This window comes from Oncorhynchus mykiss, chromosome 20 (genome assembly GCF_057628025.1).
Source record: "Oncorhynchus mykiss isolate SJ-2025 chromosome 20, ASM5762802v1, whole genome shotgun sequence".
NCBI classification, from domain to species: domain Eukaryota; kingdom Metazoa; phylum Chordata; class Actinopteri; order Salmoniformes; family Salmonidae; genus Oncorhynchus; species Oncorhynchus mykiss.
In genome coordinates this window covers 3,681,936-3,704,943 of record NC_143041.1, presented here as the reverse complement: position 1 = coordinate 3,704,943, position 23,008 = coordinate 3,681,936, and the positions used below count along the sequence as shown (strand labels likewise).

General features: G+C 43.1%; 1 protein-coding gene across 4 annotated transcripts in view; it reads right to left on the bottom strand.

Annotated features, from left to right (window-relative positions):
* Positions 1–10,703: 10,703 nt before the first annotated feature.
* prodh2 (proline dehydrogenase 2) overlaps positions 10,704–23,008 on the bottom strand; it is a 31,010-nt gene continuing 18,705 nt past the window's right edge. For 3 of the 4 annotated variants that reach the window (XM_090212015.1, XM_090212016.1, XM_090212017.1), the window contains exons 7-11: positions 20,478–20,621; positions 16,900–17,066; positions 12,510–12,620; positions 12,257–12,345; positions 10,704–11,832 (exon numbers count right to left, since the gene is read on the bottom strand). In XM_090212015.1, coding sequence (XP_090068141.1) covers positions 11,651–11,832; positions 12,257–12,345; positions 12,510–12,620; positions 16,900–17,066; positions 20,478–20,621 — 693 coding nt within the window. In that variant the 3' untranslated portion in view covers positions 10,704–11,650. The remainder of the gene's footprint in view (positions 11,833–12,256; positions 12,346–12,509; positions 12,621–16,899; positions 17,067–20,477; positions 20,622–23,008) is intronic. The other variant, XM_090212018.1, reaches the window with a different exon arrangement.

The following is a 23,008-nucleotide window of genomic DNA, read 5'->3' as shown; positions in this document are numbered from 1 at the left end:
CCAAAAACCAGGGTGAATGACATGCTTAAGCGGACTGATTGGGGTACCTTGAGATGGATTCGCGAGGATGCCCTGCTCTTTGTAAAGTGGATGGATACCAGAGAGGTGGTCATGTGCACAACTATCCACAAGTCCTTCAGTGGTGATCACGTAGTCAGGCGTGTGAAGGACGCTACTGGTGCATTGACCACAAAACAATTCCCCATTCCAGCTGCTGTGAAGGACTACAACAAGAGCATGGGAGGTGTGGACCTGTCATATGCGCTGATAGGATACTACAATGTTCTCCACAAGACAATGAAATGGTATAAGACATTGTTTTATAATTTCATCAACATTGTTGTGGTGAATGCCTTCATCCTCCGGAAGGAAATGGCTGAGAGCTGTGGACAGCCCCCCATCTCACAGCTAGCCTTCAGGGAGCTGCTCATCCAGGAGCTTGCTAGCTACAGCAAGTCCACTGCAGCACCTTCTGTCCACTCTACCTCTGTCCCTTCTGCTCCTTCAACCAGTGGTGTTGACCTGCCCAAATTCATCTCTGCAGGCATGCCTCAGGGCAAAAAGGGCACAGTAAGGAGGCGTCGTTGTGCGCTGCCACAGGAAATTCCCCATCACCTGCACCACCTGTTCAGTAACCCTCTGCTTTACAGCAGAAAGAGACTGCTATGGGCCATGGCACCAGCAACACAATATTGTGTAGAGGACTGAGGGTCTTCACAATATTGTAAATAGAAAATATGTAAATAGTTACCCTTGTTATTTGTTTATGTTTAACTATTATTATTTTTTATATATTATTGGAGGGGGGGGGGGGGGGGGTGTTAGAATAGCATTTATGTATTTTGTATATAGTTCTTTCCTTCAAAATGTATCACTGTACCAATTCGGCCACTTGGGTACATTTGGGTACATTTGTGTGGGACACCTGGGTGACTTCATGCTCAATGTCATGTACCTCGCTCCACAGCATCCTATCTGTATGTTTGGCTGTTCTTGGTCATTTGAAAGATGATGCAGCAACAATAAAAAACAGAAAACGTATGTTTATTTCCTTGTATTTTCTTCTACCAGATCTATTGTGTTATATTCTCCTACATTCAATTCACATTTCCACAAAATCCAGAGTGTTTCCTTTCAAATGACACCAAGAATATGCATATCCTTGCTTCTGGGCCTGAGCTACAGGCAGTTAGATTAGGGTATTCTTTAGGCGGAAATTGAGAAGAAGGGGGAAGTTAACTTGGCTTTCAAAGACCTTAGAAAAGCAGGGTAGGATAGATATTTGTCTGTAGCAGTTTGGGTCTAGAGTGTCTCTCCCTTTGAAGAGGGGGATGACCGCAGCTGCTTTCCAATCTTTGGGAATCTCAGATGATATGAAAGAGAGATTGAACAGGCTAGTAATAGGGGTTGCAACATTTTCGGCAGATGATTTTAGAAAAATAGGGTCCAGATTGTCTAGCCCGGGTGATTTGTAGGGGTCCAGATTTTGCAGCTCTTTCAGAACATCAGCTATCTGGTTTGGGTGAAGGAGGAATGGGGGAGTCTTGGGCAATTTGCTGTGGAGGGTGCAGGGCTGTTGACTGGGGTAGTGGTAGTGGTAGCCAGATGGAAAGCATGGCCAGCCGTAGAAAAATGCTTATTGAAATTCTCAATTATAGTGAATTTATCGGTGGTGACAGTGTTTCCTAGCCTCAATGCAGTGGGCAGCTGGGAGGAGGTGCTCTTATTCCCCATGGACTTTACAGTCTCCCAGAACTTTTTGAGTTTGTGCTACAGGGTACAAATTTCTGTTTGAAAAAGCTAACCTTAGCTTTCCTAACTCCCTGTGTATATTGGTTCCTAACTTCCCTGAAAAGTTGCATATCACGGGGTGTCACGGCTTATTGTAACGGTTTTCTGTATGTGAAAGAGAGTCGGACCAAAATGCGGCGTGGCTATTGAGATTCATGTTTAATAAAAACAACGTAAACACGAATCAATACAAAACAATAAACGTCACGTGAAAACCGAAACAGCCTAAACTGGTGCAAACTAACACACAAGACAGTTACAAGGACACTAAGGACAATCACCCACGAAACACCCAAAGAATATGGCTGCCTAAATATGGTTCCCAATCAGAGACAACGATAAACACCTGCCTCTGATTGAGAACCACTTCAGACAGCCATAGACTTCACTAGAACACCCACTAAGCTACAATCCCAACACACCACATACAAAAACCCATGCCACACCCTGGCCTGACCAAATAAATGAAAATAAACACAAAATACTTTGACCAGGGCGTGACACTTATAGGAGTAGTGGGTGGAGAAGTCAGGTGCAGAGAGCAGAGGTAGTTCAATCGTGATCTTTTAATCCAGAACAACAAGTAACGGTAACGCCAAACACTAAGGCGTATCACTTAAACCAGCCCAAAAGCAGGACCAAACAGTCCGGAGAAAATAGTCCACGAGAATACACACCACATGAACAGAAAAACAAGCCCGCACAAAAGCAGGCGGGCATACCTGGTTTAAATAGCCCAAATCAAAACCCAAACAGAAACAGGTGTAACAAATCAGACAAAACTAACTGAAACAGAAAAGGGGATCGGTGGCAGCTAGTAGACCGGCGACGACGAACCGCCGAGTGCCGCCCGAACAGGAAGAGGAACCACCTTCGGCGGGATTCGTGACACGGGGGCTATTTGATGCTAATGTAGAATGCCACAGGATGTTTTTGTGCTGGTCAACGGCAGTCAGGTCTGGAGAGAACCAAGGGCTATATCTGTTCCTGGTTCTACATTTGTTGAAATGGGGCATGCTTATTTAAGATGATGAGGAAGGCACTTTTAAAGAATAACCAGGAATCCTCTACTGACGGGATGAGGTTAATATCCTTCCAGGAAATACCCGGGCAGGTCGATTAGAAAGGCCTACTCGCTGAAGTGTTTCAGGGAGCGTTTGGCAGTGATGAGGGGTGGTCGTTTGACCGCAGACCCATTACGTATGCAGGCAATGAGGCAGTGATTGCTGAGATCTTGGTTGAAAACAGCAGAGGTGTATTTGGAGAGCAGGTTGGTTAGGATGATAACTATGAGGGTGCCCGTGTTTACAGCTTTGGGGTTGTACCTGGTAGGTTCATTGATAATTTGTGTGAGATTGAGGGCATCAAGCTTAGATTGTAGGATGGTCTGGGTGTTTAGGTCACTTAGCAGCACGAACTCTGAAGATAGATGGGGGTCAATCAGTTCACATATGGAGCACAGAGCACAGCAGGGGGCAGAGGGTGGTCTACAGCAAGCGGCAACGGTGAGAGACTTGCTTCTGGAAAGGTTGATTTTTAACCTCTCTGGGATATGTGGGACGGTAGCATCCCACCTGGCCAAAAGCCAGTGAAAATGCAGAGCGCCAAATTCAAATAAATTACTATAAAAATATAACTTTCATGAAATCACACATGCAAGATAACAAATTAAAGCTACACTTATTGTGAATCCAGCCAACATGTCAAGGCTTTTTGGCGAAAGCAAACAATGCTATTATCTGAGGATAGCGCCACAGTAAACAAAGAGAGAGAAGCATATTTCAACCCTGCAGGCGCGACACAATAACGCAGAAATAGAAAATATAATTCATGCCTTACCTTTGACAAGCTTCTTTTATTGGCACTCCAATATGTCCCTAAACATCACAAATGGTCCTTTTGTTCAATTAATTCCGTCGATATATATCCAAAATGTCCATTTATTTGGCGCATTTGATCCAGAAAAACACTGGTTCCAACTTTTACAAAATATCTCAAAAGTTACCTGTACACTTTGCCAAAACATTTCAAACTACTTTTGTAATACAACTTTAGGTATTTTTTAACGTAAATAATCAATCAAATTGAAGACGGGATGATCTGTGTTCAATACAGGAGGAAAACAAACTGTAGCTATCTTTCTGGTCACGCGCCTCTTTCTAAGGGGGCTTTGGCTTTGTAGGACCAACCCTGCCAGGCAGGGTCAGAATATTGAGGGGGCGGTGCTGCTCTAGTAGGTCTCTGACCACATTTATCTTTCTGTTTTGACTGCATATAGGCAGCTTACAGCAGGCCCATAAAACAGTTAGGGACTTCTCTTTAGTGTATGGGTCATTCAGGTGGGTGTCTAGGGTATAGGGTTGTGGACCATTCCATTATAATAGGACAATAAATAAATACATTAGATGTATAATTTATTTTTTATTGTAGTTCCATCATGATAGAACAATACAGAAATAAATTAGATGTATAATTCATATAACATGTATATACCTCATCTGCACAAAACTGAAAGCTCTCTCTCACAAGCCCTGCTCACAGACACACATTGGTTCTGGGATATGCAACTTCCTTTCTCACTCACTTAACGCCACCCTTTACCAAACACGAAAAACACACACCACACCTTTTGTAACGGCTTTCTTCTATCTCCTCCTCGGACGAGGAGGTGTAGCAAGGATCGCCCCAAAATGCAGCGTGGCTATTGCAATCCATGTTTATTTAATAATAAAAAAACACGAACTTTACAAAAACAATAAACGTAATGTGAAAACCGAAACAGCCTAAACTGGTGCAAACTAACACAGAGGACACTAAGGACATAAGGACAATCACCCACCAAAACCCAACACCAAACAGGCTACCTATATATGGTTCCCAATCAGAGACAATGACGAACACCTGCCTCTGATTGAGAACCATATCAGGCCAAACATAGAACTAGACAAACTAGACATGTAACGTAGAATGCCCACCCAGCTCACACCCTGACCAACCAAAACATAGAAACATACAAAGCAAACTATGGTCAGGGTGTGACACCTTTCATCACAGTACATCCCCACATACCCACATACTGTGTCTTCTGTTTACTGTGTGTTTATCTCCACCATGTTAAATGTGTTATTTTGCGTTCCAATTACTTATATTTGTAGATGTGTTATTTTGCTAGTTATCATTTCTTCTAATGCTGTCTAATCTGTTTATAAAGACCTATAAATGGAAAATTGAATACAATTTATTTTACAACATTCCTTATCTTGTTTGGTACAGCGTAGTTGTACTTTATTTATTTAATAAATATTGCATTTCTATCATGTTTTTGTATTATTACAATCCCTACCATGGCTAGTATAGGGTGTTCCATTATTCGCCTCCTCTATGAAAACGTTGTAATTTTTAGAATAGCCATAGTAGTCTTTGTGTCTCAGAACATTTGGTTGTCAATATACAGTTTATCGACTACGAGAGCTACACGCTTCCCTTTCAATCTATTTTCCTTGAAAATTGGAAACAGAACTCTGCTCCGTTCTGCATGCTCCCTCAGGAACTCATCATTCATGCCTATTTTTGTGCCAGTGAGTCTTTTACCCAAGCTTTTAACCTTTACTTTATCCTTAAAGACAGCAAATTTGGCAACAATTCGACGCTCACATCTCTGTCCTCTGTCTGAAATTGTGTACACTTTTGAGTTGGATTTTATTGAAGCACTGTAAGAAAGAATTCCTTCAATAAGTTTTTGGGTACCTGTAAGTACTATATTTTCTCTCATAGATCTAGTCTGTATGTCTAGTAAGGCTTCTCTCAGAAAGATGTTCTCCTTTTTAAGTTCATTAACGTCCGTTTCTGTCTTATTGACTGTCCCTTCTAGCTTGTTTGTTTCTTTCTCCATTTTCACAGCTCTTTCGTCACTCATTTCAAGGCTCGCCTTCAACTCCTTTATATACTTACTGGCTAAAGTAGGCAGTAAGTATAGAAAGGACATGGTGACCTCTGGTGGACAACCAGAGACTTACAAAACCAGAGACTTTCTGTCGAATTACTCCCCGGCGTAGACGGATCGAGTGATTTCACCAGAGAGAGACGACAAAGACATACAAGCGTAAATATGTACTTTGCGTTTCTAAATCCGAATGAGCGGTTGTTAGGGTTCTAAAATATCCACATTTACGATGAGCGTATTATTCAACTGTATGTACGACAGATTCATTATTTTGTCTCTCCTCCTCCTGCTTTCTTCCCCCGCCTTTAATTGTGCAACAAGCCGTCATGTCGGGTTAGTCCACTAGGGACTTTCATTGCATTATGTAGTAATCAATATATAATCTATCCTGTGTGTGTGTTTATGTAATTCTGTGTGATTATTTAGTTAGTTAGTAAATAAAAATGTAAGCCAATTTGTGCAGATTTATAGGATATTACGATGTTCAGAATGAGTTATGAGGTAAAAATAATTAATGGATGACTAAGATGACTGTAATTTGGTTAATTAGGGAAACGGTAACTCATTAAATAAACTTTTTCCATGGTGCCCCAATTGTTACATGATTAATTTAATCTTCGAATTAATTAAACATAGTTAATTTATTTGATAAAATAATCGCCATCGCATTAATGTAGCAATGTCACAACATTTCTCATGGTCTGAGAGTCCTTTAGGTGCCTTTTGGCAAACTCCAAGCGGGCTGTTGTGTGCCTTTTACTGAGGAGTGGCTTCTGTCTGGCCCCTCTATCATATAGGCCTGATTGGTGGAGTCCTGCAGAGATGGTTGTCCTTCTGGAAGGTTCTCCCATCTCCATAGGGGAACTCTGGAACTCTGTCAGAATGACGATCGGGTTCTTGGTCACCTCCTTGACCAAGGCCCTTCACCCCTGATTACTCAGTTTGGCCAGGCGGCCAGCTCTAGGAAGAGTCTTGGTGGTTCAAAACTTCTTTGATTTAAGAACGAGGGAGACCACTGTGTTCTTGGGGACCTTCAATGCTGCGGAAATGTTTTGGAACTCTTCCCCAGATCTGTGCCTCAACACAAAACTGTCTTGGAGCTCTATGGACAATTCCTTTGACCTCGTGGCTTGGTTTTTGCTCTGGTTTGTGCCTTTCCAAATCATGTCCAATCAATTGAATTTTCCACAGGTGGACTCCAGTCAAGTTGTAGAAACATCTCAGCATCTCAGGATCTCTCTATACTTTTCTCCGTTAATCTTTCCCTCGATCCTGAATAGTCTCCCAGTCCCTGCCACTGAAAAAAATCCCCACAGTGTGATGCTGCCTCCACCATGGTTCACCGTAGGGATGGTGTTGGCCAGGTGATGAGCGGTGCCTGGTTTCCTCCAGAGTTGATGCTTGACATTCAGGCCAAAGAGTTAGATCTTGGTTTCATCAGACCAGAGAATCTTGTTTCTCATGGTCTGAGAATCCTTTAGGTGCATTTTGGCAAACTCCAAGTGGGCTGTCATGTGCCTTTTACTGAGGAGTGGCTTCTGTCTGGCCACTATACCATAAAGGCCTGATTGGTGGAGTGCTTCAAAGATGGTTGTCCTTCTGGAAGGTTCTTCAATCTCCACAGAGGAACTCTGGAGCTTTGTCAGAGTGACCATTGGGTTCTTGGTCAACTCCCCAACCAAGGCCTTTCTCCCTGATTGCTCAGTTTGGCCGTACGGCCAGCTCTAGGTGGTTACAAAGCTTCTTCCCTTTAAGAATGATGGAGGCCACTGTGTTCTTGGGGACCTTCAATGTTGCAGAAATGTTTTGGTACTCTTCCCTAGATCTGTGCCTCGACATAATCCTGTCTTGGAGCTCTACCGGACAATTCCTCTGACCTCAGGACTTGGTTTTTCTATAGACAGGTGTGTGCCTTTCCAAATAATGTCCAATGAATTGAATTTACAATAGGTGGACTCCAATTAAGTTGTAGAAACATCTCAAGGATGATCAATTGAAATAGGATGCACCTGAGCTCAATTTCGAGTCTCATAGCAAAGGATCTGAATACTTCTGGAAATAAGGTATTTCTGTTTTTTATTGTGAATATATTTACAAACATTTTTGCAAACCTGTTTTCGCTTTGTCATTATGAGGTATTGTATGTAGATTGATGATCAAATAAATGACGGTGTTCTTCAGCTTGCAAGCCTCCCCCTTTTTCCTCCAAACATAACGATGGTCAATATGGCCAAACAGTTATATTTTTGTTTCATCAGACCAGAGGACATTTCTCCAAAAAGTACATTCTTTGTCCCAATGTGCAGTGGCAAACCATAGTCTGGCTTTTTTATGGCGGGTTTGGAGCAGTGGCTTCTTCCTTGCTGAGCGGCCTTTCAGGTTATGGCAATATAGGACTTGTTTTACTGTGTTTATAGATACTTTTGTACCTGTTTCCTCCAGAATCTTCACAGGATCCTTTGCTGTTGTTCTGGGATTGATTTGCACCTTTAACACCAAGGTACATTCATCTCTAGGAGACAAAACGCATCTCCTTCCCAAGCGGTATGACAGCTGTGTGGTCCCATGGTGTTTATACTTGCGTACTATTGTTTGTATAAATGAACGTGGTATCTTCAGGCGTTTGGAAATTGCTCCCAAGGATGAACCAGACCTGTGGAGGTCTACTATTTATTTTCTGAGGTCTTGGCTGATTTATTTTTATTTTCCCATGAAAGTTTAAAGGTAGGTCTTGAAATACATCCACAGGTATACCTCCAATTGACTCAAATTATGTCAATTAGCCTATCAGAAGCTTCTAAAGCCATGACATCATTTTCTGGAATTTCCCAAGCTGTTTAAAGGCACAGTCAATTTAGTGTATGTACATTTCTGACCCACTGGAATTGTGATACATTGAATTATAAGTGAAATAATCTGTCTGTGAACAATTGTTGGAAAACTGACTTGTGTCATGCACAAAGTAGATGTCCTAACCGACTTGCCAAAACTATAGTTTGTTAACAAGAAATTTGTGGAGTGGTTGAAAAACGAGTTTTAATGACTGCAACCTTTCACGTTCTGACCATAGTTCTTTTGTATTTTCTATGTTTTAGTGTGGTCACGGCGTGAGTTGGGTGGGCAGTCTATGTTTTCTGTTTCTATGTGGGGTTTCTTGTTTGGCCTGATATGGTTGTTAGCCTGTTTTCTGTTGGGGTTTGTGGGTGGTTGTTTTCAGTCTTTGTGTGTCTGCACCAGATAGAACTGTTTCGGTTGTCACTTTTGTTGTTTTGTATTTGAAGTTTTTGATTATTATTAAGTTAAGATGAACACTAACCACGCTGCGCTTTGGTCTTCTCTATCTCCAGACGACAACCGTTACACAACCTAAGTGTATTTAAACTTCCGACTTCAACTCTATGTAAATCTGATATTTAAGTTTTTATTTTTCATAAATTTGCAAAAAATGTATATAAACCTGTTTTTGCGCGGTATTGTGTGTAGATTGATGTAGAAAAATATTTCATAAACTTTAGGATGAGGCTGTACTTTTCGAATGCACTGTGTAGGACCCACCCCCCATCCTGGGATATGGATGCCTGATGAAGACCTAAAGGTCAAACCATAGTAACATTAAAATCACCTGGGAGCATGAAGAATCACGCAGCCATTTTGTTATTTTTATACACGCGTGAACAATCGTACTTACGCTGGAAATAGAATGCATGGAAGTGAATGAGAGAACAGTCGGGGTCGCGAGCATCAATGGTGTCACAAGTCTATAGCACGTCACGTTAGGCAGCTAGTTTATTTTTCTTGCATCTTCACGGAGCAGTGCTCTAAATGATCTGTCAGAAATAGACTGTTTATGCATTGTTACCTCTGGAATTGTAAAATGTACAGTTAAAACGTGTCTATTTAGTGATGATAAATTAAACCGCAAGACTACATGATGTGTAGGCTAATCTCAGAAACCCAGAACTAAAGTCTTGCATAACTGACTCAGATGGTTGATTAAGTTGTGGGGGGAGTTTAGAAAAGTGTTAGAAAAGAAACTAGAGCGAGGAGCAGAAGCAGCATGGTAGCTCCACCTCCATCTCTCTGCAAGCTTCAGGCTATGGGCCAAATGTCCCCCTCCTCTTCAATCTGCACACAAGTGTTATGATAATGATAGTTATCGACACGTATGGTTTGTCTGGACTTGTGGCTAAATGGCGTAGGCCTTACACCTCTATCCAGTTGTCACGTCAGGGACTACAGTAGTTGAGAACTGTACCATTTTAGCTAAGCCTAACCCTTTTCCTAACCCTAACCTCATTCTCCTAACCTGCTGCGTTAGTTCTCCTGACCTGCTATGTAAACAAGCCATCAGTATCACCACACCGGATACTGTTCCACAACTTCCTCATTAGTCGTCGCATCCCACAGTCAGATGCTATGGTACCATTTATGTTATGTACGTCTGTCCACGAAAGAGTATGTATGGGCTGGTAGTGGTTATGAAAAACAGGGTAGAAATGCATGAACGCAACAACATTCTACATTTATCAACTGGATTGGGTTTGGGAATTATGTATCACGTTGTCAATGTAAGTTGTTGACCGTGTCGTTATTGTTGATTACAGCCAACTGCCAGTTCAAACAAAGTGCATGGTTATTAACGGTTTGAATGAATCCAATCTGGTCTAGAGATTGAGTGGGTCGTTTGTAGAAAGGGAATTAGAGAAATTGTTATCATCTAACTTACTTTACATTTTTGTATAGTTAAAACAAATGTGTATAGTTAAAACATATATTGGGCTGCAGCCTGCAGGTTCTGGTTTATCTGACAAATAAGCTACCTATTTAAAAACAATGCAACAGCCTACCTGTGTTGATTTCAATCATGTGCGTAGGCAACTAGACTAGGCAACGGCTGGAAATCTTGAGAAATTAGGTAAAGGCAATAAATTCAGGTGTTTTATATAAAAAAAATGAAAAAATGAAAAACTTTTGACATCATTTCCTTATCCTTTATTGAGAAATCAGTAAAAAGTAGATGGCCTTTTTTAAATGATTAAACTGAAGCACGTATTCACTTCCTGAATTGACTGTCTTTAATGCAAATTTAGCCCACACCATCCCCGCTTCCCCGTCGTCCCTACCCCTAGCTTCCCCGTCGTCCCTACCCCTAGCTTCCCTGTCGTCCCTACCCCTAGCTTCCCTGCCGTCCCTAACCCTAGCTTCCCCGTCGTCCCTACCCCTAGCTTCCCCGTCGTCCCTACCCCTAGCTTCCCCGTCGTCCCTACCCCTAGCTTCCCCGTCGCCCCTACCCCTAGCTTCCCCGTCTTCCCTACCCCTAGCTTCCCCGTCGTCCCTACCCCTAGCTTCCCCGTCGTCCCTACCCCTGGCTTCCCCGTCGTCCCTACCCCTAGCTTCCCCGTTGTCCCTACCCCTAGCTTCCCCGTCGTCCCTACCCCTAGCTTCCCCGTCGTCCCTACCCCTAGCTTCCCTGTTATCCCTACCCCTAGCTTCCCTGTCGTCCCTACCCCTAGCTTCCCCGTCGTCCCTACCCCTAGCTTCCCTGTCATCCCTACCCCTAGCTTCCCTGTCATCCCTACCCCTAGCTTCTCTGTCGTCCCTACCCCTAGCTTCCATGTCATCCCTACCCCTAGCTTCCCCGTCGTCCCTACCCCTAGCTTCCCTGTCATCCCTACCCCTAGCTTCCCTGTCATCCCTACCCCTAGCTTCTCTGTCGTCCCTACCCCTAGCTTCCCTGTCATCCCTACCCCTAGCTTCCCCGTCGTCCCTACCCCTACCTTTCTGTCATCCCTACCCCTAGCTTCCCTGTCATCCCTACCCCTAGCTTCTCTGTCGTCCCTACCCCTAGCTTCCCCGTCGTCCCTACCCCTAGCTTCCCCGTCGTTCCTACTCCTAGCTTCCCCGTCGTTCCTACCCCTAGCTTCCCTGTCTGAGCCCCTGCCGCAGCCTCCTGTGGAGCTCCAGTCTCAGGAGGTCTCTCTCCTTGCGGATGCCCTGCAGCACGGTACGGTTCTCCTGGGCACGGCGCACCAGGTAGGGCAGGGTGTTGTCCACCGAGCCATACGGCACCGACTTGTACACCAAGTAACCCTGCTGGGCTAGGGGGAGGAGATAGGGTCAAAAAGGGGGAGAGGTGGAGAAAAAGAGACACAGAAGCAAAGGACAGAGAAAGACAGAGGGAAAGGACAAGGAGATAAAGAGAGGGGGTTGAGGGGACAGTGGGAGGACAGGAGAAAGAGAGAGACAGAGGCAGGAGAGAGGGACAGAGAAAGGACAAGGAAGTGAAGAGGGAGAGGTTAGAGAGGATGGGTGGGGGAGAGGAGACAGAGAGGAGAGGAAGAGGGGAGGATAAAGAGAGGCAGAGAAACAAGGAAAGATGGATATGGGAAGAAAAAAGTAAATATTATGCACAACACTACCTTCATCTGTGTAGCTAAGCAAGGAAAGGCAGAATAGGGACTTGAGTTTCCTTGACGATATACTTGAATACAAGTTGCATTTGAAGGGAGAAATTAAGCTTACCGAGAGTGAGAGACACATGGTCACACATCCCCAACAGTTGACCAAAACACACAGATCCACCATCTTTGTCTATTCCCAGCTCTCCCATCCTTAGGACAGATGTCACAATACCAATTCAATGTCATGTAATGCATGTGCTCCATTAGAGGCTTTACATAACTTTTACCTCTGGGGGTGCTCTTGAGCCAAAAGAGGGTCCCCTAAATGGACAGGAATATCTCTAAATTTGAGGTAAAACATTTGTGAATCTTACCGTTGAACTGCACGCCTGACGGACTCCTCGTTGTGCGTGGCGACTATGATCCGATAGCGCTGAGGGTCCCGGGAGATGAGCTCCAGCAGGATGTCCAACAAGCCATTATAACTGCAGGAGCACAACAACATTATAGAGAGACACAATGGCATGTTGTGACATGGCATTAGCATATCAATGATATTTCTAAATGAACACATCATAACAAAAACATTCATGGTTAAAAACATTCACAATAATCAATCTTTTTCTTGAGAAATGTTCACTCCTGTTTCATGGATTTCCAAAGATAAAACTGTTATAAGAGATAAGGTGGAAACTCCCTCTAGTCCAGGCCAATCCAGTGCTTAATTCCTGCCGGAACAGGATCCGGCACCACTCAGATTTGACTTTGTTTGTTCCGGTACCAATTTGCCTTGATCCGGTAGCATGGTGGTGGCAGCGTCATGCTCTGTGTGTAAGGGCCGGCGCTGAAGATTCGAAGCAGGTACGGGGCGCTAACATTTAATATGGATCAGACAGGTAGCAGAACAGGAACAGTGCCAGCACACGGGTAAACAAGGACATATGACAACTAATGCTGCAGGCTGGGAATCGAGCGGGGAACCAGACAGATGTAGGGGAGGTAATGACACAGATGATTGAGTCCAGGTGAGTCCAATGATCGCAGATGCGCGTGACTGGGAAAGGCAGGTATGCGTACTGATGGTGGCAGGAGTGCGTAATGCTGGGGAGCCTGCGCCAAGGAGGGAGAGCGGGAGCAGGCATGACAGTACCCCACCCTCTAGAGGCGCCACCCGGCATCCCACCTGGGCGAGCCTGACGGGCCGGCAGAGACACGGGCGCAGAGCAAGCCGGCTGGGCGTAAACTGTAATCGCTGCCAAAAGTGCTTCAACAAAGTATTGAGTAAAGGGTCTGAATATTTATGGAAATGATGTAATTTGAAAAAAACAAATAGTCCAGGCTTACACCAATCCAGTGCTTAATTTGAGACGGATACTGCCAGGAACAGGATCTGGCACCTCTCTGATTTGACTTTGTTTGTTTGTTCCGGCATCTATTTGCCTTGATCCGGAAGCTCTCGAGGATGTATTTATTGTTTCACTTTTCGCACTATAGACATTCTAATAAAATTCTACTCAAGATACCTCCTCGTTATTTCTCCCACCCCCCAGAAAGACCATCATGTAAAAGCACGGTGACAATTCTGTGTAATCATCCTATCCTGCCACACTGATCTCAGACCTGCTCTCTTATTTGTACATAGAGGTTATTGGGAGGGCTAGTGGGGTAAGTAACTGATCTTGACACAGGTCTTGGTAGTGGTGGTCAGCTAGTGAAGAGGTTCCTACGTAAACACATTATGTAGCCTAGGCTAGTCGTCTCCCTACTGAATTTGAATTGTAGGAAATCCAAATAAAAAATGGATAAGACAAGGCAATCGAGTTTGATGACATTTTTCAAGTCCAGAAATTCAGAGAAAGATGTTGAAACGAACCCAGAACAAGCCAGAGAACTGTCTTAGCTTAGCCACCTAATGGCAATGCCTTAGCTAGCAGCGCTGCTAATCCCAGCAGTTCAGCATCACCACCGGCACCTCCACTAGCTCGTAGGCCTACTAGCGAGTCAGACTCAGTGGGCGAGGGAGGCGGGGAGTTGGGGGGGATGTGGGCAGTGCATCCACAGACAAAGTGCTCGAAGGAGGTGCAATTTGCAGTTCAAGAACAAGCAAATGTACAGTACCAGTCAAAAGTTTGGACACACCTACTCATTCAAGGGTTTTTCTGTATTTTTACTATTTTCTACATTGTAGAATAATAGCGAAGACATCAAAACTATGAAATAACACATGGAATCATGTAGTAACCAAAAATGTGTTAAACCAAATCAAATATATTTCATATTAGAGATACTTCAAAGTAGCTACCCTTTGCCTTGAGGACAGTTTTGTGCACACTCTTGGCATTCTCTCAACCAGCTTCATTCAGTAGTCACCTGGAAAGCATTTCACTTAACAGGTGTTCCTTGTTAAAAGTTCATTTGTGGCATTTCTTTCCTTCTTAATGCATTCGAGCCATTCAGTTTTGTTGTGACAAGGTAGGGGTGGTATACAGAAGATAGCCCTATTTGGTAAAAGACCAAGTCCATATTATGGCAAGAACAGCTCAAATAAGCAAAGAGAAATGACAGTCCATCATTATTTTAAGACATGAAGGTCAATCAATCTGGAAAATGTCAAGAACTTTGAAAGTTTCTTCAAGTGCAGTCGCAAAAACCATCACGTGCTATGATGAAACTGGCTCTCATGAGCACCGCCACAGGAAAGGAAGACCCAGAGTTAATTAGAGTTAACTGAACCTCAGATTGCAGCCCAAATAAATGCTTAACAGAGTTCAAGTAACAGACACATCTCAACATCAACTGTTCAGAGGAGACTACATGAATCAGGCCTTCATGGTCAAATTGCTGCAAAGAAACCACTACTAAGGTACACCAATAATAAGAAGAGACTTGCTTAGGACAAGAAACACGAGCAATGGACATTAGACCGGTGGAAATCTGTCCAAATTTGAGATTTTTGGTATCAACCGCCATGTCTTTGTGAGACATAGGTGAACAGATGATATCTGCATGTGTGGTTCCCACCGTGAAGCATGGAGGAAGAGGTGTTATGGTGTGGGGGTGCTTAGCTGGTGACACTGTCAGTGATTTATTTAGAATTCAAGGCACACTTAACCAGCATGATTAAGCCACAGCATACCAGAATACCACAGCATTCTGCAGCGATACGCCATCCCATCTGGTTTGCACTTAGTGGGACTATCATTTGTTTTTCAACAGGACAATGACCCAACACACCTCCAGGCTGTGTAAGGGCGATTTGACCAAGAATGACAATCACCCGACGTCAACCCAATTGAGATGGTTTGGGATGAGTTGGACTGTAGATTGAAAGAAAAGCAGCCAACAAGTTCTCAGCATATGTGGGAACTTCAAGACTATTGGAATAGCAATCCAGGTGAAGCTGGTTGAGAGAATGCCAAGAGTGTGCAAAGCTGTCATCAAGGCAAAGGGTAGCTACTTTGATTTGTTTAACACTTTTTTGGTTACTACATGATTCCATGTGTTAATTCATAGTTGTGATGTCTTCACTATTATTCTACAAATGTAGAAAATAGTAAAAATAAAGAAAAACCCTTGAATGAGTAGGTGTGTCTAAACTTTTGACTGGTACTGTGTAACCCCTGACTTGTCATGTATAGTTAATAGTGGGGCGGTACAACATGCAAAAAGGTATGGAGCGACTGGAGGTCGCTTAAACTAGCAAAAGAGTGGGTGGGATGTACAGTAAATTAACATCCTAAATTTCAGACGTAAAAAAACAACAACTAAGAGCCCTCAGAAAAAGGTTTTTGAACAGGCCCGAACCAAGGCGCATTTGGTGGTAGCAAGCCTTGTAGATAAGGGTAAAGAGGACACCCACTCTGAGAAAATAGACACTACAGCCAGAGTCTTCAGAACAACCTTAGAAGGAGGCTAAAAGTTATGGCCACAGGCTCATGGCTTAGATGAAGACATTGACTGACAGGAGTTAAATGGACTTGACACGGGGAGAGTCATTGTGGGAGGTTTTGAAAACCAAGGTAGGATTTTATTTTTTCTTTACAAACTTGTTTGGTATTGTGAAGGTAATCTGAATGTGTGCTTCATATTATCACATAGGCAGGAGGCCTATATATTCTCATGTGTGTGTTCTGCTGTAGCTTACATTGATTTATTTTGTTTGAAGTTCTGATATTGTGATATTTGTTCTACTGCGACATTGATGTCTTGAAAATGATATGAAATTGGGCTCTTGTGAACCCCACAGCTGAGTGTGTGTGTTGCGGGTGTTCTGCAGTGTGGTCTAAAAATGTTGCCGTATGTTGATGTCTAGAAAATTAGAATATAAGAAATTTGGACATGTCTAAGCCCCGCAGCTATACTCAAGTACGTGGGCATACTGCAGTGACATCTAAAATGCTTTGAATTAATCAGCACCTGTCCATTTCACCACAATAGACAGTAGGCTACTTGGATGTGTTCTCTATCTGCTACGCTGCCACGTTGTGTTTGACACTTTTTTCCTCAATGTGGTCCCGGAACCTCAGAGCCCTCCAGATACCCCCCACCCCTCTCGCGCTCACTATGTGTTCCGGGACCTCCCGATGTACAAATTAAGCACCGCACCAATCCAATGGTTTAATGCATGGGGAGGAGTGTACACAGGTGCAGACTTGAGGAGAAATAATAGATTATTTGGACATTGGTTATTTGAACATCGGGAGCACCACTCCGTAATATAACATATTTCGTCACCTCAAAAACCGACATGCACAAGAGAGTTACCTGTCATTGGTGTGCTCCCAGGATTCGTGAACAGGTTCTGAACATCCCTCACTATTGGCCAGTTTCCTTTCTTTGTCCATGTACGCCCCTCTCACAAGCTTCACACCCAGACAGAAGGACTCGCTGATGGACAGGCGGACGTCCTCGAGCAGGAGAGACCGCGATTCCTGAAGGGAAAGGAAGACAGAAGGGGGAGAATCAGAGAGAAAGTAATGAAGGGTGAAACAGAGAGAGAGAGAGAGAGAGAGAGAGAGAGAGACAGAGAGAGAGGGAGGGGGGAGAGAGAAAGAGAGAGGACACATTTGCAGGTATTGTATTAACCACAAGCACAATTACATTTTATGGGAAAAACATATGGTAAAACGTGAGTAAAAGGTCATTAAAAGGTTGGAGTCATTAAAACTCGTTTTTAAACCACTCCACAAATTTCTTGTTAACAAACTATAGTTTTGGCAAGTTGGTTAGGACATCTACTTTGTGCATGACACAAGACATTTTCCAACAATTGTTTACAGACAGATTATTTCACTTATAATTCACTGTATCACAATTCCAGTGGGTCAGAAGTTTACATACACTAAGTTGACTGTGCCTTTAAACAGCTTGGGAAATGAAAAATGATGTCATGGCTTTACAAGCTTCTGATAGGCTAATTGACACCATTTGAGTCAATTGGAGGTGTACCTGTGGATGTATTTCAAGGCCTACTATGATGCCTCTTTGCTTGACATCATGGGAAAATAAAAATAAATCAGCCAAGACCTCAGAAAATAAATAGTAGACCTCCACAAGTCTGGTTCATCCTTGGGAGCAATTTCCAAATGCCTGAAGGTACCACGTTCATCTGTACAAACAATAGTACGCAAGTATAAACACCATGGGTCCACGCAGCCGTCATACCACTCAGGAAGGAGACACCTTCTGTCTCCTAGAGATGAACATACTTTGGTGAAAAAAGTGCAAATCAATCCCAGAACAACAGCAAAGGACCTTATGAGGATGCTGGAGGAAACAGGTACAAACGTATCTATATACACAGTAAAACAAGTCCTATATCGACATAACCTGAAAGGCCGCTCAGCAAGGAAGAAGCCACTGCTCCAAAACCGCCATAAAAAAGCCAGACTACGGTTTGCAACTGCACATGGGGACAAAGATAGTACTTTTTGGAGAAATGCCCTCTGGTCTGATGATACAAAATAGAACTGTTTGGCCATAATGACCATCGTTATGTTTGGAGGAAAAGGGGAGAGGCTTGCAAGCTGAAGAACACCATCCCAACCGTGAAGCACGGGGGTGGCAGCATCATGTTGTGCAGGAGGGACTGTTGCACTTCACAAAATAGATGGCATCATGAGGAAAGGAAAATGATGTGGATATATTGAAGCAACATCTCAAGACATCAGTCAGGAAGTTCAAAGCTTGGTCGCAAATGGGTCTTCCAAATGGACAATGACCCCAAGCATACTTCCAAAGTTGTGGCAAAATAGCTTAAGGACAACAAAGTCAAGGTATTTGAGTGGCCATCGCAAAGCCCTGACCTCAATCCCATAGAACATTTGTGGGCAGAACTGAAAAAGCGTGTGCGAGCAAGGAGGCCTACAAATCTGACTCAGTTACACCAGCTCTGTCAGGAGGAATGGGCCCAAATTCACCCAACTTGTTGTGGGAAGCTTGTGGAAGGCTACCCAAAACGTTTGACCCAAGTTAAACAATTTAAAGGCAATGCTACCTAATACTAATTGAGTGTAAGTAAACTTCTGACCCACTGGGAATGTGATGAAATAAATAAAAGCTGAAATAAATAAGTCTCTCTACTATTATTCTGACATTTCACATCCTTAAAATAAAGTGGTGAGCCTAACTGACCTAAGACAGGGAATTTTTACTAGGACTAAATGTCAGGAATTGTGAAAAACTGAGTTTAAATGTATCTGGCTAAGGTGCATGTAAACTTCAGACTTCAACTGTAAACAGAGCATTGGGAAAGTGTTCAGACCCCTCGACTTTTCCACGTTTTGTTACGTTACAGTTTTATTCTAAAATATATATTTTTTATCCTCATCAATCTTCACACAATACACCATAATGAAGAAACAAAAGTGGTTTTAAGACCCCCCCCCTCAAAAAATCACATGTGGATTCAGACACTTTACTCAGTACTTTGTTGAAGAACCTTTAGCAGTGATTACAGCCTCAAGTCTTTTTGGGTATGACACTACAAGCTTGGCACACCTGTATTTGGGGAGTTTCTACCATTGTTCTCTGCAGATCCTCTCAAGCTCTGTCAGGTTGGAGGGGAGTGTCGCTGCACAGCTATTTTCAGGTCTCTCCAGAGATGTTCAATCGGGTTCAAGTCAGACCCCGGACTTGAACCCGATTGAACATCTCTGGAGAGACCTGAAAATAGCTGAGCAGCTGGGCCCCTCAAGGACTTAGGGCCCAGCCCCTGTTGGAATGTGAACCTTCGCCCCAGTCTGAGGTCCTGAGCCCTCTGGAGCAGGTTTTCATCAAGGATCTCTCTGTACTTTGCTCCATTCATCTTTCCCTCCACACTAGTCTCCCAGTCCCTGCTGCTGAAAAAAATCCCACAGCGTGATGCTGCCACCACCATGATTCACCGTAGGGATGGTATTGGCCAGGTGATGAGCGGTGCCTGGTTTCCTCCAGAGTTGATGCTTGACATTCAGTCCAAAGAGTTCGATCTTGGTTTCATCAGACCAGAGAATCTTGTTTCTCATGGTCTGAGAATCCTTTAGGTGCATTTTGGCAAACTCCAAGTGGGCTGTCATGTGCCTTTTACTGAGGAGTGGCTTCTGTCTGGCCACTATACCATAAAGGCCTGATTGGTGGAGTGCTTCAAAGATGGTTGTCCTTCTGGAAGGTTCTTCAATCTCCACAGAGGAACTCTGGAGCTTTGTCAGAGTGACCATCGGGTTCTTGGTCACCTCCCCAACCAAGGCCCTTCTCCCCGATTGCTCAGTTTGGTTGTACGTCCAGCTCTAGGGAGAGTCTGGTGGTTACACATCTTCTTCCATTTAAGAATGATGGAGGCCACTGTGTTCTTGGGGACCTTCAATGCTGCAGAAATGTTTTGGTACCCTTCCCTAGACCGGTGCCTCGACATAATCCTGTCTTGGAGCTTTACGGACAATTCCTTTGACCTCATGGCTTGTTTTTTGTTCTGACATGCACTGCCAACTGTTGGACCTTATATAGACAGGTGTGTGCCTTTCCAAATCATGTCCAGTCAATTGAATTTACCACAGGTGGACTCCAATTAAGTTGTAGAAACAAACAAGGATGATCAATGATAACAGGATGCAGCTGTACTCAATTTTGAGTCTCAGAGCCAGGGTCTGAATACTTATGTAAATAAGGTATTTATGTATTTTATTTTTAAATTTTTTTATTATTTTTTAAAATGTCAAAAAACCTGTTTGCTTTGTCATTACGGGGTATTATGTGTAGGTTCAAATTCTACTTCTTCCAATAAGGCTGTAATCGGACAAAATCTGGAAAAAGTGAAGGGGTCTGAATACTTTCCAAATGCACTGTAAGTCTGAAAACTAGACTACCTTAAGGTAACACTGGTAGGTGTTCCAGATCCAGGCGCCATCTTGGTTGAACTTCTTCATCATGGCCATGGTGACGAGTGAGAGTGCGGGGTTCATGTATGTATACTCTGCGTCGACCAGAACTCGCACTTTGTTGGCACTGGCCTGAGAATGAAACACATACAGCAATGGAACTTTGGTAACACTTTACCTAAAGTGATTCTTACGTCTATAATGTGTAGGCCAGGGCTCCCCAACCCTGTTCCTGGAGAGCTACTGTCCTGTAGGTTTTCAATCCAACCCCAGTTGTAATTAACCTGATTCAGTTGATCAACCTAATCGTTAGAATCAGGTATGCTAGATTAGGGTTGGAGTGAAAACCTACAAGACGGTAAGCTCTCCAGGAGCAGGGTTGGAGACCATGACCATGTAATTACAAAGCAGATAGTATGTTAGTACATGTGAATACAATGTTGTAACTACAGCTATTAATGAGTAGTTACATACATGTAACTGCCCAAATAAAGGAAACACCAACATAAAGTGTCTTAATAGGGTGTTTAATAGGGTGTTGTGCCACCATTAGCCAGAGCAGCTTCAATGCACCTTGTATTAGATTTTACTAGTGTCTGGAACTCTATTGGAGGGATGCGACACCATTCTTCCATGAGAAATTCTTTCATTTGGTGTTTTGTTGATGGTGGTAAAAAAAATACAGTCTCAGGCTCCGCTCCAGAATAAGTGTTCAATTTGGGTTGAGATCTGATAACTGAGACGACCATGGCATATGATTTACATTATTTTCATGCTTATCAAACCATTCAGTGACCCCATCTACTCAAGTGTTTCCATTATTTTGGCAGTTACAGTTGAAATCGGAAGTTTACATACACCTTAGCCAAATACATTCAATCTGTTTTTCACAATTCCCAACATTTAATCTAAGTAAAAATTCCTTGTTTTAGGTCAGTCAGGATCACCACTTTATTTTAAGAATGTGAAATGTCAGAATAATAGTAGAGAGAATGATTTATTTCAGCTTTTATTTCTTTCATCACATTCCCAGTGTGTCAGAAGTTTACATACACTCAATTAGTATTTGGTAGCATTGCCTTTAAATTTTTTAACTTGGGTCAAACATTTTGGGTAGCCTTCCACAAGCTTCCCACAACAAGTTGGGTGTTTGTAGGCCTCCTTGCTCGCACACGCTTTTTCAGTTCTGCCCACAAATTTTCTATGGAGTTGAGGTCAGGGCTTTGTGACGGCCACTCCAATACCTTGACTTTGTTGTCCTTAAGCCATTTTGCCACAACTTTGGAAGTATGCTTGGGGTCATTGTCCATTTGGAAGATCCATTTGGGACCCAGCTTTAACTTCCTGACTGATGTCTTGAGATGTTGCTTCAATATATCCAAATAATTTTCCTCCCACATGAAGCCATCTATTTTGTGAAGTGCACCAGTCCCTCCTGCAGCAAAGCACCCCCACAACATGATGCTGCCACCCCGTGCTTCACGGTTGGGATGGTGTTCTTCGGCTTGCAAGCATCCCCCTTTTTCCTCCAAACATGACAATGGTCACTATGACCAAACAGTTCTATTTTTGTTTCTTCAGACCAGAGGACATTTCTCCAAAAATAATGATCTTTGTCCCCGTGTGCAGTTGCAAACCGTAGGTAGACGGCGGTTATGGCGGTTTTGGAGCAGTGGCTTCTTCCTTGCTGAACGGCCTTTCAGGTTATGTCGATATAGGACTCATTTTACTGTGGATATAGATACGTTTGTACCTGTTTCCTCCAGCATCTTCACAAGTTCCTTTGTTGTTGTTCTGGGATTGATTTGCACTTTTTTTCACCAAAGTATGTTAATCTCTAAGAGACAGAACGCGTCTCCTTCCTGAGTGGTATGATGGTTGCGCGGTCCCATGGTGTTTATACTTGAGTACTATTGTTTGTACAGATAAACGTGGTACCTTCAGGCGTTTGGAAATTGCTCCCAAGGAGGAACCAGGCTTGTGGAGGTCTACAATTTTTTTCTGAGGTCTTGGCTGATTTATTTTGATTTTCCCATGATGTCAAGCTAAGAGGCACTGAGTTTGAAGGTAGGTCTTGAAATACATCCACAGGTACACCTCCAATTGACTCAAATGATGTCAATTAGCCTATCAGCAGCTTCTAAAGCCATGACATCATTTTCTGGAATTTCCCAAGCTATTTAAAGCCACAGTCAACTTAGTGTATGTAAACTTCTGACCCACTTGAATTGTGATACAGTGAATTAAAAGTGAAATAATCTGTCTGTAAACAATTGTTGGAAAAATGGCTTGTGTCATGCACATAGATGTCCTAAATGACTTTCCAAAACTATAGTTTGTAATTTGTGGAGTGGTTGAAAAACAAGTTTTAATGACTCCAACCTAAGTATATGCAAGCTTCCGACTTCAACTGTATCTATTTATATATATTACGGGGCACATGGTGCATTGAAGCAATAAATGTAATTGAATGTGTAAAAGAAGATACACTACAGGACACATGGGGCATCTAAGTATAA